This window comes from Platalea leucorodia, assembly GCF_965183815.1.
Source record: "Platalea leucorodia genome assembly, chromosome: 1".
Taxonomy (NCBI): domain Eukaryota; kingdom Metazoa; phylum Chordata; class Aves; order Pelecaniformes; family Threskiornithidae; genus Platalea; species Platalea leucorodia.
In genome coordinates, this window is record NC_138823.1 from 105804121 (window position 1) to 105816779 (window position 12659).

At 37.6% G+C, this 12659-nt stretch overlaps 1 protein-coding gene across 1 annotated transcript in view; it reads right to left on the minus strand.

Moving 5' to 3' along the window:
* Positions 1-12659, minus strand: part of SLC12A7 (solute carrier family 12 member 7) — a 71091-nt gene that overhangs the window by 18722 nt on the left and 39710 nt on the right. Inside the window, exons 11-16 of the mRNA XM_082316688.1 lie at positions 12589-12646; positions 9911-10085; positions 6686-6804; positions 4869-4967; positions 2818-2937; positions 516-620 (exon numbers count right to left, since the gene is read on the minus strand). Coding sequence (XP_082172814.1) covers positions 516-620; positions 2818-2937; positions 4869-4967; positions 6686-6804; positions 9911-10085; positions 12589-12646 — 676 coding nt within the window. The remainder of the gene's footprint in view (positions 1-515; positions 621-2817; positions 2938-4868; positions 4968-6685; positions 6805-9910; positions 10086-12588; positions 12647-12659) is intronic.

Here is a 12659-nt window from a genome sequence, read left to right on the forward strand (position 1 = left end):
AGCATTACTATCAAATGAAGTTAGATAAGACATTGCCACAAAAATTTAATTTAAACAAATAATGGATCCTCTGTATATTTATACAATGTATTTCAGAGGGAACATATATAGAAGCAAAAAAAACCCCCAAACTTATGGAATTGAAGCGTTTCTTCTATAGAGACAGCAGGACTCTAATAATTGTTCCTTTGAATCTGAAAAATCTATAAACAATCAAACGTTAAAATTCTTCTGCACTTTGGAAAACTATGTCAACAGCACATGGAAAACTATGTCAACAGCACAGGGATTTAAGTTCGAGTTGCCCATATTCCCAGCAAAGCTGATTACATGCTTACCGTAAGTTGCATTCTATTGTGGTAAAATACTACTACTGCAGTGACATCAGTGCCATGCCCAAGTTAAAACATTATTTTAATGGTGAATTTCACTTTGGCCATTAGCTTTACCAGCAGTATTCCCAATAGGTTTACATATTTCAAGAGCTATGTGACCTTGGAAGGCGTGGGACTTACCTCCAGTTCTTGGTGTGAGGAGGACCGTCTTCAACACGAAGCAAAGCATAGCGAGCTGCATTCAGAGACAGTCCTCGGATTCCATCACCCCATTCTTTTTCCGCTCTTCAGGGTGCAGAAGAGATTCAATTAACAGGGTCCCATTTATTTTTACAAATTAAGTGACTTTTCTCACATGAAGGGTAACGGGCATAAAAAAATGACACTTTTTCATGAATGCATAAAAAAACCTCATCTTGTAGATTTAAATCAAGAATTAAGACTAACCACGATGAAGCAGTCTCAGGTCCCTTCAAGAGAACTATTTATTAAGTATTTATTAATTTTTATTATGGGTTCATTTATTCATACTTCAGAAGCTTTTTTGTAATCATGAGAGCTACTTAAGTTGCTTTTAAGCATTAGAATGAATAAGTGAGGGCTACTTAAAAGGAATTGTTTTAAAGCAGCAGAATGAGTAAGTGAAACTTGACTTTGTATGGATTAGTGTGTTATACCTTCCCCGCCAACACCACCACTACAGCTTTCTCCACTTCCTTTCCCTCCCAGCTTCTCTTGCAGTTGAGCCTAAAGATTTATCTGCCCTCCTGACCACTTTTGATCTCTCTACGTTTTCCACTCCTTTCTCCCAATACAAAGCTATGCTATATGCCAGGTGGCCAACCAAATCAGAAAGAACTGTTAGGCCAACACATTATTTTCCTCTGTGGGGATTCTACTACAGCAACGGGTCCATCTCCCTTGCCCTCCCTCCCTCTTATTTCCATTCATGAATTCTCACTGAACTTTGTTACCTCTAGCCTTCTTTCGAAATTTAGATGAAATAAGCCAAACTGAATTCAAAAGCTATTAAAGAACAATGTGGCAATTAAAAATCTACGCTGACAGGCAGCACAGTCATGTAAGTTTCTTTTACTTAGTTATCCAAAAATTAAAATAAAACTGAGGTTTTCTCCAGACAACAGTTTTTAGAACGTTTCAGGGTGAGTTCCTCCCCACTGCCCAATCAGCCCCTGCATTTGTAAAGGCAGGGAGAAAAGAAGTTAAGCTTCTGCAAAAAAAAAGAATCTCCTTCTACACGGTAGATGTGCTGGCTATGTGCCAACAGTTGTACAGTCTGTATACGAATTTGGACATACACATAATTTTATGTATGTGCAGGCCTACATGCACACACACACAAGCAGAACTGTTATCATCTGATCTGACTTCCTAGCTAAAATAGGCAAATTAATTTCCTTATAATTAATCCAGTAAATGAAGCTGTTACAATCCAGGAAAGCGTCTAATCTGGAAAGGGAGATATTAAAAGATGGAGAACCCACAAGGTGGAGCAGTTTATACCAGCTGACCCACTGAAGACCTGTGTTTAGTCACTCATCAAAACAACTAGTCTCGCTTTAATTTCCTGCTACAAGACCTTACTAAAAATAGTATTCCAAGGTCTATTCTTGACTAGAATCTTTCAGCATTGGGTATCTCTCCTCAGAAAGAGAAAGCACACACATTATTGATCATAAATCACCTCTCATGTTTGGATATGTTGTTTAGTTGGGGGTTTTTTGGTTGGGTCTTCTGGGTTTTTTTTGTTGGGTTTGGTTGTTTGGGGTTTTTTTTGATTTTGTGTTTTTTGGTTGGGGGGGTGTGGTTTTTGGTGGTGGTGGGTTTTTGGGGGTTTTTTGGGTCTTTTTTTGTTTGGGTTTTTTTTTGTTTGTTTGGTTGGTTTTTTATGAACTCAGCATGCTCTTTTAGTCTCCTACTTGCACAGCATTTCTTACAGGTGTTGCTCTGTATGTGCCCCTTGTCAAATGCATACAATGCAAAATTAGTTGCAATTTAAAGATTACCTAGGCCTTCAGAAAACAGATAATTTTCAGTAGGTGCTCTGGATTATTCAGTATGATTCACTCTAAAAAGTACTGAAGTCCACACAAAAGAGTAGAGTTTTGGGGCTTTAGCACAAGTTAATAGTAAGGTATTAGTTTTGTAATAGTTGCTGCTTGATATTAAAAGGTGATGTTCCCGAAGCACTGAACCTTTACACCATAATCTCTGCTCAAATGGAAGTTTCCCAGCCTTATTGGCTCTTATTTTGATTAGTTCTGGCTGTCGAGAAGTTTGGAACAGAGTTTCCAGAGAAATTAGAACCTGAAAACTTAGAATCCTTAACAGAGACAGGATCTTACCTTGTTTCAAGGAATACTCAATTCTATTACTCCAGTTGTATCTGCTTTATACAAAAGTGCTTTTTGCTGAATGTTAAAGATATTAAATATAGAATAAATAAGATATATGGTCTTACCCTCTATATTCTATGTATTTGTATATACATCCTGCGATTAGCATGGCAATCAAAGCATAGTACCAAGAGCAAATGAACATCAAGGCAAGACATAAACTCATCCCCAGGAATGAGAGAGTCCTAAAAGAAACCATTTTTTTCCATTTTTTTAAATAGGCATGCAAATGTTCTACAAAGTCAATTTCTTATTTAAGTTAACTTTCAGAAAGGCCTTTCTTTCAAAGACAAGGGCCATTTCATAGCTACTACACAAATGAAAATACATTGTCCCAATTTTAGTTTATAAAAAAAAATTACATTCTGAACTTGTGTGTGACATAAATAATACAATTGAACTAGATATAACAATAGATTTACTACATTTGTCAGTTCTGAAACTCTGTCAGCACCTGCAAGTAAGGTCAGTTTCAAAACACATTGCTAGCACTTACTTACTGTTGATTTGAACTTAAGCTAAAAAACAAAACAAACAAAAAACCACATTCTCAAACAACAGTAAGCAACATTATGTTACTTCCAGCAAAAATAGTTGATTAGTTTAAATTAAGTTTGATTCATCAATTATATTCTCCACTTCTTTTGTGGCCTGTCTCTTCGGCAAGAACACAGGAGAGTAGAAGAGAATACAGAAAAGGATCTTTCAAAGGCTATAAAGAAGGAATAACTGTGAGCTGAAAAAGTTACAGAAGCATTTCCAGATTAAAGTTTATATGCCTGCTTTACCCACGCTATTATTCAAGATAGATATAAGCCAGCTCAGAACTGCACAGTTTTGTGAATACTTTTAGTCATATATGACACTCCAGGTTTCTTTACATCCAATTTCCAAATTAGAGCTAGCTTTCACTATATTGACAAAGAGCGTCAGCAGACCCAACTGTTGTGTGGTACCTTTAGTTTGCTTCTTTAGTACCATACGAGTATTGAGTCCAAATGCATCCAGTTTTAAACCAAAGAAATGCTTTCCACCTGTTCTGAGGACATCAGTCTAAATGTAGTTTGTCCAAAAGAACAACAGCTGCTCTTTCGTGCTTGACTTGGTCAACCTAAGACTCTACTTTCACTCAAAAAAATAAAGTCCCATCCCAATTCTGGTCAAGCATTCTGACACCTGCTTTGGTTAGAAGTGATGATGTAGCCACACAGTGAGTCAGTTGGCTCACTGATTTCTCTGGGAAAAATACAGAGAGAAATTGTTGCCAAATGGTTACAAACTCTGCTGCTGCCATGTCACAACCCTTTGTTTTTTCTCCCTCACCATAGTCCATCCTGTACCTCTTGCTACCCTCCATCTTATCCACCTGCCTTCACTTTTAGGTTGCTTTGTACCTCCTACTATACTTCTTCCACAATCAGATTATTCAGAGGAGGTGGAACAAAAAAAAAAAACCAACCAAAACCAAAAAACAAACCAAAAGACAGCAATCCCCCATTTTCGTTCTTGATGCTGCAAATACTACTAGGTGTTTACAGTGATAGTCTGGGAGATGGGCACTAATGTATTTGGAGGTTTAGGTGCCAAACTAGTAAGTGCCTACCGAGCACATTCGAAAAGATTTTTCAGGGCTAAAACTGTGATGTTTAATTTTCACTCAATTCTTTAAAAGGAAAAATAATAAGCGACTCTTACACCCTAGAATCAGGCCAGCTTATCTCCTAAAGGCTCTAGTCTTCAAGCCATTTCAGCACTAAAATCTCTCAATAGAATTACTGTTAATTAATTAAATATATGTATTTTTAACAGTCGGTTAAAAAAAAAAATCAAAAAGTTTCCCCATTTTAGTTTGAAGTGTTTGAACTCTTAAGCCATTTAAAAACAAACTTAACAAAATGCACACCCACACTTTTTGTATAATTGACCTTTACTGACTTTGTCAAGTATCCACTATTCCAAACACATGAAAACAAGTGTTGCTGTTGAGCGTATTCAGTGCATGAATCATAACTCATTTAAGTCAGAAAGGAGATTTTATACTATCATTGCAAGAAAATCAACAATTTAGGGCTGCATAATTAGATTTAACTCTTCGGAATGAAGGAATATTCCTTACCAATGGTAATACTTGAAACGAGGTCTCCAGTTGGGAGTCCGTAAAAGCGTCTGAACTGCACAAGCCAGATTAACAAACATATAGCACATAAGAAAAAACCTGTTAAGAAAAAAAAAAAAAAGAGCATTTTCCAGTAGGAAATTAACTAGACAGACTTGCATTAAAAGGCTGAACACAATCCAAAAAAAGGGTAGGAACTTGTACACTGTGTTCACAGCGGCCAATAGAACACAAGACATCGATTAAATTAATACTTGTTGAATATTAGGCCTCAAAAATGGTATTAGCATCATATAGATCCTCAAGCAAAGATTTCAGAGAAAACATAGCAAATAACTGACAATCATGGTGCACTGGTTTTGGCTGGGATAGATTTAATTTTCGTTGTAGTAGCTATAGTGCTATGTTCTGGATTTTTAACCGAAACAGTGTTGATAACACAGGGATTTTTCAGCCGTTGCTGAGCAGTGCTTACACAGCATCAAGGACTTCTCTGTTTTTCTTGCTGCCCCACCAGCAAATAGTCTTGGGGAGAGGACACAGCTGACCACAACTGATGAAAGGTATATTTAATATTGTATGATATTACACTCAGCAGTAGAGCTCCAGGAAAGAAGGAAGAAGGGGGGGACATTTGGACTTAATGGTGTTTGCTTTCCCAAGTAACACATAGTAAAGCCCCACTTTCCTGGAAATAGCTAAACATCTGCCTATCAATAGTGAATGAATTCCTTATTTTGCTTTGCTTGTGCACAGAGCTTCTGCCTTACCTATTAAACTATCTTTAGCTCAACCCATGAGTTCTCACTTCTACCCTTCTGATTCTCTCCCCCACCACACTGGGGCAGGGGGGCGGGAGGAGTGAGTGAGCAGATGTGTGGGGCTGAGCTGCCTACTGGGGTCAACCCATATGCATGGCCTAAACTTCCAAGACAAAGTCAGTAATTTATTTTTTTTTATTTTTTTTTTTATTTTTTTAAATCCAAGTTTAAAAGTTTAACATATTTTTACTAGCATTCAGGAACTCTGTCATGGAAAAAGTTTTTTGTGCCTAGAAATTGGTTCCAGCCAAAACATTTTTTTGCTTCTGTCCTGGTTTCAGCTGGGATAGAGTTAATTTTCTTCTTAGTAGCTGGTATAGTGCTGTGTTTTGGATTTAGGATGAGAAGAATGTTGATAACACACTGATGTTCTGGTTGTTGCTGAGCAGAGTTTACACTAGTCAAGGACTTTTCAGCTTCTTGTGCTCTGCCAGGTGCACAAGAAGTTGGGAGGGGGCACAGCCAGGACAGCTGACCCAGACTGGCCAAAGGGCTATTCCATACCATATGACATCATGCTCAGCATATAAAGCAGGGGGAAGAAGGAGGAAGGGGGGGATGTTTGGAGCGATGGCGTTTGTCTTCCCAAGTAACCATTACACGTCACGGAGCCCTGCTTTCCTGGGGATGGCTGAACGCCTGCCTGCCCATGGGAAGTAGTGAATGAATTCCTTGCTTTGCTTTCCTTGCGTGCGCAGCTTTTGCTTTACCTATTAAACTCTCTTTATCTCAACCCATGAGTTTTCTCACTGTTACTCTTCCGATTCTCTCCCCCATCCCACTGGAGGAGAGTGAGCGAGCGGCTGTGTAGTGCTGAGTTGCTGGCTGGGGTTAAACCATGACAGCTTCATATTATCTCCAGGATCAAATAGGAATATAACTTGTTAGAAGACAAAGTCTAGCATGTATTATTTCAAAAAGAAAAACATTACTGACTTAATTTAAAAATAAAATACTATTTAATTTAAGAACACAAACTACCACATTCATACTTACATGGAAAGAATTGGTGCTACACTGTCCAATGAGGCTATCAAAATTCCTATTTCACAAATACCAGCAGTGAGGAGCAGAGCCCAAGTTGGTTCTCCATTTGCTTTTCCATGACCAAATACCTAGTTCAATTCAGTAAACAGTAAGATTAGGGAAAGCTGTTCATTATACGGTTATGAAATATGGTGCAGATCACTAACTAACCGTAACTGGAACCAAAACCAGTCATTAGTTACAAAGGAAAATGAAGCAATCCATACTACAAAAAGCCACAAACAAAAGTGCAAAAACACACATTTCCACTATTTAAAATGTTTACTAAAATAAGCAATGACCACATAACATTAGAGTACTGTTGCAGTTGCTGTTGAAATAATCTTAAGTAACTTAAAGTCCACGTGCAGAGATTTATGCTTAGTCTATAAAAAGCTAATACAGTTGAGGGTAGTATTTTTTTGTAACATACAAAACAGGCATCAACTCAGTACTTATGTGCATAAATATTGACCTTTAAAAAGGACCTAAGCAAGCCTACAATCCTGCACAGAGCCCTACCAAAAATCATTTTGCATGTGGTAATTTCCTTTGATGAGAAGCTACACTGGTGACAGGTGGCAAAATGCCTCACCTGAAGTTCCAGCCGTATTTATTTTCCTCCATATTCCTCCGTACAATTATAAAGACTAAACCCTCGCTCCCATTTTCCATAATGGCTTCCTTTCCAAGTGTCTAGGTTCTTCACCTCACTCGTTCTCTATACCATTTTCTTCCCATAGCTTCCTGTCATCCATCAATCTTCCTTCCCTTATATTAAAATGACATCTTTTCTGCTCATGTTTCAAGTCTCTTGATTTTTTTTCTAGTTTCCTTAACTGTCCATGCAGCAGCTATATCACTCCAAAAATGCAAGCACTTTTCAAGTCTCAAATCCCTCTTCAAACATCCTGCTTCTCCTGGATTCCCTTTCCCTCACTTCCCAAATCACGTAAACTTTTTCCTTCCGATTCTTCACTCCTTTCAAATCTAACCCTGATAAGACAGAATCATACTATCACCCTCTCACCAAGTACCAAATTTTTACTTTGGACAAAAGTGGAATTTTTCATTTGTCTCTCTCAATACAACTAAGCATTTACAGTTTACTGCATTACAACCCCTTCCCACTCACAAGTCAAACACCATCATGACTCCGTATCCCCACCCCAGCATACTTAGTGTATTTACTTCCAGTTACAGATACAGGTCTTGCAAGTCAGGGAACATGCCACCCCTCTCAAATGTGAAACAAAGGAGCAGCGTGTTTGATATTCTTACACATCCTCACCATCTTTCTCCACCCCTAGTAGAAAAGATGCTCCTAAACCAAGGGAATGCTGATGTAACTTTCTCAATGAACAGGTTGCCAATACTGTAGGTGCAGAGCACCTCAAGCCAGTAGAATCAGATACAGCAGTTGCATTTCCTGCTAGCAGTAGCACTGCTGCAAGTGCTGCTGGCAGAGCATTCAGGCAGCAGAGGGGCTGCAGAAGCAGCAGCTGCTGTCTTTTTGACTTGTTTACTCCTTGATTCATTAACTCTTCTGGCTCCTGCTCCCAGCAGCAATACTAATGTACATTTCCAGTGACTATTCTCCCCTCCAGCCCAAGAGAAGAGGACCTAAGAGAAAATATCAAGGATGTAGCCCTACTGAGACTAGGCACTAGCAGACAGACCAGGGAAGCAGCAGCAGTGGAATGGAACCACGTGATTAAAGACTGATAAAAAAGTTGGTAACAGCAGTATGATCTGCCTCTAAAAAAAAAAAAAAAAAAAAAAAAAAAACCAACCAAAAAACAAAAAACCCACACAACAAAACCCTCTACAACACACAAAAGACAACCCACCCCCCCCAAAGCCACTAGCATTACCCCTTCCATTTTGCTTTTCTCAGCTTTTCCAACCATCTCCTCTAACCCATTGCCTGTGCACTCCTCCTCCCTCTTCACACAAGTCCTTTCCTCTCTTATTTTCCCATTCCCACACATGTGCATGTCTCCCTCCTCCTCAGATGCTTCCCCCCCAACCCCACTCAAATTCTCCAGCTAACCCATCATTCATAATAGTCCTAGGCACATCCTAGCTGAGGAATTTTCTCAAGTCACACATCAATGTGTTGACTCATTGTAGGCTTTCCCTAAACTCAGGAACCAAACCCGACTGCTGCTATTGTATACCTAGCCCTCACTGAAGATAGATTATAAATATCTCTGTGTAGAGTCTTAAGTTATTCACCAAGAATAATAGTGCGTTTTTAACATAACATACTATATCAACCTCAGATGTGAGACAGTGACCTAGAACACACATCTGATCAAGAATATTTGACAACTGTCTCCCAACTCTGTTCCCAAAATATTCATGGTTACTTAGACATAATCCTGTTTTTTATACTTGAACCTGTTTTTGATAGGTTATCATTGTGCTGTACAACTGTTGATTATCTTGGCAATTTGAGGTAAGCTTTCAAACTTCACGACAGAAATCACAGCTTTGCTCTCTAGATATTATCATCCTTTAGAACTTTATTTATTTTTTTTAACTCAAGTCTAGTTGTCTAGTTTTTGCAGATGCAGCCCACCAATTCTGTTAAGTATCTTCCAGCAAGAGTTCTCTTTTCTTCTGTTTGCCAGCTCCCTTACTCACTTCCTTTGAGAAAAATCTGATTTATTTATTTTTAAAACATGCATAGGGATGTCAGAACAATCTTAATCTTTGGAGTCATGGGATAGAATTCTATTGTTACATCTTTGTTGACTTCATTTAGTTCACAAAAATGAATAAAAAGTAGAATTGTAGCTCTACGATACGAGAAGTATCATGCAGTTCCATAGTGAGATTAGATCAACCCTGATCACAAACACAAGTTGTAAACACAGCCTGGAATCAAGAAATTCAGTTGTTAGGTGCATCTTAGTTAATTTATTTCTATTTCTAGAAGACTTATATTCTCAGTTTTGAACCACTAACTTTTGTGTGTAAGAAGAAAAATAATTAAATTGCATTGCACAGAAATATCCAATTTCAAACTTTGTCCTACAATAGCTTGATCTATTGTTGTACACAATTAGAACAGAGCTCCAAATCTTTTCCTCACAGTTCTATAGGAATAGCAGAAATAATACCTCATTTTTTTGGTCAAAAATATAAGCCATATTTGAAGTACTGTAAAGAAAAAAAAAAAAGTCTCACTTGAATAAACGGTACAATGCCATCTCTTGCAATGGCCTGCAACAGACGGGGTGCACCAGTGAGACTCTGGAGACCAGCACCACATGTTGAAAAGAATGAACCAATCACAATAACCCATGGAGAAGGCCACGCCAGTGTACCAACCACTAGATTTCCATTAACTGCTTCTCCAAACCTTAGGGAAGGGGAAAAAACAAAAGAAAAAAAAAATCAGCTAGCATTAAAATAACTTTTACTATAGCTTCAACACCCACATTTCAATTTTTTTGAACAACAGTACTTTTCAACAATAAACACCATGTCACAGTATGCGCTACAGGATTACCCAACCAACCAATTTCTCTTTATTCTGCTGTTTTAAAGAAAACATATTATAATTGATTCATTATAAGTGCTGCCTCTAAACAAACATGCAGCAATTATCAGGTATCTTGGCAAACTTTACAGAATTAACAGCAATAGCAGAAGTATTTACATATGCATCCTTTAGATCCTTGTGACTGCTAAGAACTAGATTGCCAAAGTCTGTTCTACAAGTAATACATGTATACCCTGGAGCATAAGTAGGAGATTTGCTAAACAAAGTATTAGCCTTTCTTTTTAATAGTGTGACACTGACATATGGACAAATAAACACAGAAACTACTAGACACAACCTTCTGAAGTTATCCACACACCTTCTGACTGTCATGCTACCTGATGCAATTTTTAAATGACTGTGGCAAATAAGTGGGTAGAAGTCAGGAAGAGGTGCTTTCATTACAATCTTGAGTGTCCCATCCAATGCCACTGCTGCTTTTTTTTCCCCTAGATAATTAACTTTATGTTCATGTATGGACATCTTGGGTAAACTACAAAAAGATTCTTTCTTCCGCTCTGCCCCCTCCAAACTGATGTTTTTGTATTAAAAGTAAGTAAACTTGTAGTTCATCTTAGTTTTGTTAGTAAGCGGCCAAAATCAATTTTAAGACTATCTATCTACACTATGATACCATGATTCTATTTTGTTTTCGTGTTTTTCAAAATAAACACCAAAGAAAAGAAGAGGCTACAAACGAAGAAAAATTAAATGCTTTATCTCTTTTCAGACTTGCTCTTAAACAGGGTCAAGAAACATAGTAATCAGGTTAATATAATAAGCCAATGTTCAAATTCTTGAATATGCCCAAGCTTGGATGCATGGCTACATACTATTTTCAGCAGATGGAAAAATGGAAAACCATGCCCTTTAAAAAAATATAGGAGAAAAAAGGTATTATGCTTCTACAACTACATTTATACAGCTGCACATTCATTCTTGATGTAAATTCTAATGCCTGTGTTTTATTTAAACATGGAGTAGGAACAACTTGAAAAGATCAAAGACTGAAACCTACCTACTTTTTCCCCATGGCAGATATGGCAATCCATAATGGGAAAAAAAGAAAAACCACCAAAAACAAATCCCCCCCCAAAAAAAAGTCTTCAAACCAGACCAAAATCCATATATTTTACTGTTATTCTGGATTTCAGCCAAACAATAACTGGCAGCAGTGTAAACGAAAGAACATGCTCTTGCTACAATGCATCCTGCTCTAGTGACAGATAACGTGCCCTCACACCTTGCAAAATTCCCCCCCACCCAGTAAATTTCAAATATGTCACTTTCAAAAATGTGAGTTTATAGATATTGGCTCTGCATTAATTTATAATTCAGAACCAATTTACTATTTCTTAAGCATCAGCTTGATTTGGTTTGTATATTTATTTTGAAGAAAATTAAATTGGAGATTTTCGCTAATGCAGCAATAACATTTTAAAGTAAAAATGATCCTCTGCTGCTTCTTGCTTTGATAGGAATCCAGCTTTTAACTTATGGTTTTCCTTCTAGGCTAAAAGATTGTGTTTTGAAATAAGATGTTTGAAAGGTGACGGAGATGATGCTGAGACAATACCCCAATGCCACTGCTTCATCACCAAAAGTATACTTGGGCCATAGCAGAAAAGAGAAACAGACACCAGCAAGGAAACAAAAATGTGAAACCCACCAACAGATTCATCTTGGTTAACTTCTCCTAAGAAGAAAATTTATCAAAATCTGGAGATTCTGTTCATGCTTAACTCCATTACATTTATTCCCTTCCTGCTTCATATTGTGCCTCAAATATCCTCAGGCAATTACATGGGTGAAAACTGACATGACTCCTGATCTACAATTGATATTTTAAAACAAAAACACAGTCATACAATCCAGTGGAAATTATAAGCCTGATGGTGCATTGCAGTCTCTCTCATGAATTCTCCTTGTCCTGTAAATGTTAAGAAATCTTTTTCTGTCTTTGTTCCTCAGGGAGCATATTACTTCTCCCAAAGTAGTACCACTCCCCTTACCCGCACCCATCAGCTCCATAAATAGCAACTATGATTTTCTTTCTCAAGAACGTTTTATTAGGGGCAGTTCCACTTCAAACATAAATGTTAGATTCTGCTTCTACTTCTTGAAGAGATACAGCCTGACAACCTGACCAGTTTTTGCAGCCATCTCAGTTTAACAGATACACTTTCTCTCCAGTTTTAACCTAAGCAAAAGAAAAAATATATCACAAAGATATTTCCCAGAAGAGCCGTTAATAAGTCCCATTAACATAACCCATGATCATACATACTCCCTATAAAATTAGAAGTTGAATACGACTTACTTATCTCTCAATATCACACCTTCTATACAGGCACCAAACAACACTATACAGGAGAGATCTATTACTGAGAC